The sequence below is a fragment of the Haplochromis burtoni genome, unplaced genomic scaffold (genome assembly GCF_018398535.1).
Source record: "Haplochromis burtoni strain Fernald_Lab_line unplaced genomic scaffold, NCSU_Asbu1 Contig_1198, whole genome shotgun sequence".
Lineage (NCBI taxonomy): Eukaryota > Metazoa > Chordata > Actinopteri > Cichliformes > Cichlidae > Haplochromis > Haplochromis burtoni.
The window spans coordinates 22,918-24,144 of NW_024583559.1; the positions used below are offsets into that span (position 1 = coordinate 22,918).

At 46.9% G+C, this 1,227-nt stretch overlaps 1 protein-coding gene across 1 annotated transcript in view; it reads left to right on the forward strand.

Annotated features, from left to right (window-relative positions):
• LOC102314369 (tripartite motif-containing protein 16) overlaps window positions 1-1,209 on the forward strand; it is a 2,142-nt gene extending 933 nt beyond the window's left edge. The window contains exons 2-3 of the mRNA XM_042216690.1: window positions 1-1,092; window positions 1,184-1,209. The exon at window positions 1-1,092 is cut by the window's left edge and continues 1 nt beyond it. Of these exons, the coding sequence (XP_042072624.1) occupies window positions 1-1,092; window positions 1,184-1,209 (1,118 nt within the window). The remainder of the gene's footprint in view (window positions 1,093-1,183) is intronic.
• Window positions 1,210-1,227: the final 18 nt, after the last annotated feature.

The window sequence follows — 1,227 nt, forward strand, 5'->3', positions numbered from 1 at the left end:
CTGCTCTGGTGAGAAACACCGTGATAGCAGATTTAGTGGAGGAAACAAAGAAGACTGGACTCCAAGCTGCTAAAGCTGATCTCTGTCATGCTGAACATGAAGATGTGAGCTGTGATTTCTGCACTGAGACAAAGCTGAAAGCTGTCAAGTCCTGTCTGCAGTGTCTGGTCTCTTACTGTGAGCAGCACCTCCAGCCTCACTATGAAGTAGCAGCATTAAAGAAACACAAGCTGGTGGACCCCTCCCAGAAGCTCCAGGAGATCATGTGCCCTCGCCACAATGAGGTGTTGAAGATCTTCTGCCGCACTGATCAGCAGTGTATCTGTTATCTGTGCTCCATGGATGAACATAAAGGCCACGACACAGTTTCAACTGCAGCAGAAATGAGCGAGAAGCAGAGAGAGCTCAAAGAGAGACAGCAGAACATCGAGAGGAAAATTAAAGAGAAAGAGAAAAGCTTGAAGGTCCTGCAGCAGGAGATCTCTGAGCTGAGGAGGAGAAAAGCTGAGCTGGAGCAGCTCTCTCACACAGAGGACCCCACCCAGTTTCTACACAACTACACCTTGCTGTCACGTCTCAGTGAAGCTCCAGACTCAGCCAGCATCAATATTCATCCTGAGAGCTACACCGAGGATGTGGCAGCAGCTGTGTCGGAGACCAGAGAGAAACTGCAGGACAATGTTGAATGGACCATAACTGCTGTTGAAGAAACTCAGGGTGATGTTTCACTGTTTGAGTCAGAGCCCAAGACCAGAGCTGAATTCCTAAAATATAAATGTGAAATCACATTTAACCCAAACACAGCACACCAGCGCGTTGTGCTTGGGCCTGGCTTAAAAGCAAAATATAGTCATACTCAAACAATCAGGCGCTATGATCACACAGACAGATTCACTGACTGGCCTCAGGTGTTGAGCAGAGAGATTTTCACAGGACCTTGTTACTGGGAGGTGGAGTGGAGCGGGGATGATGTCTTTATAGCATTAGCTGACAGCAGTGTAAGCAGATCAGGAAAAGAGAGTGCTTTTGGAAACAATAAAATTTCATGGGCATTGGAGTGTTTCAGTGGCGGTTATACATTCAGAGATTCAGGCAACAGCACTTTCATTAAAGGTCCACAGTCCTCGAGAATTGGAGTGTTCCTGAATCATTTTAATAGTTACACTTATCTGTCCTTCTACAGCGTCTCTGAAAGCACTCGAACCATGACTCTCCTCCACAGAGTCC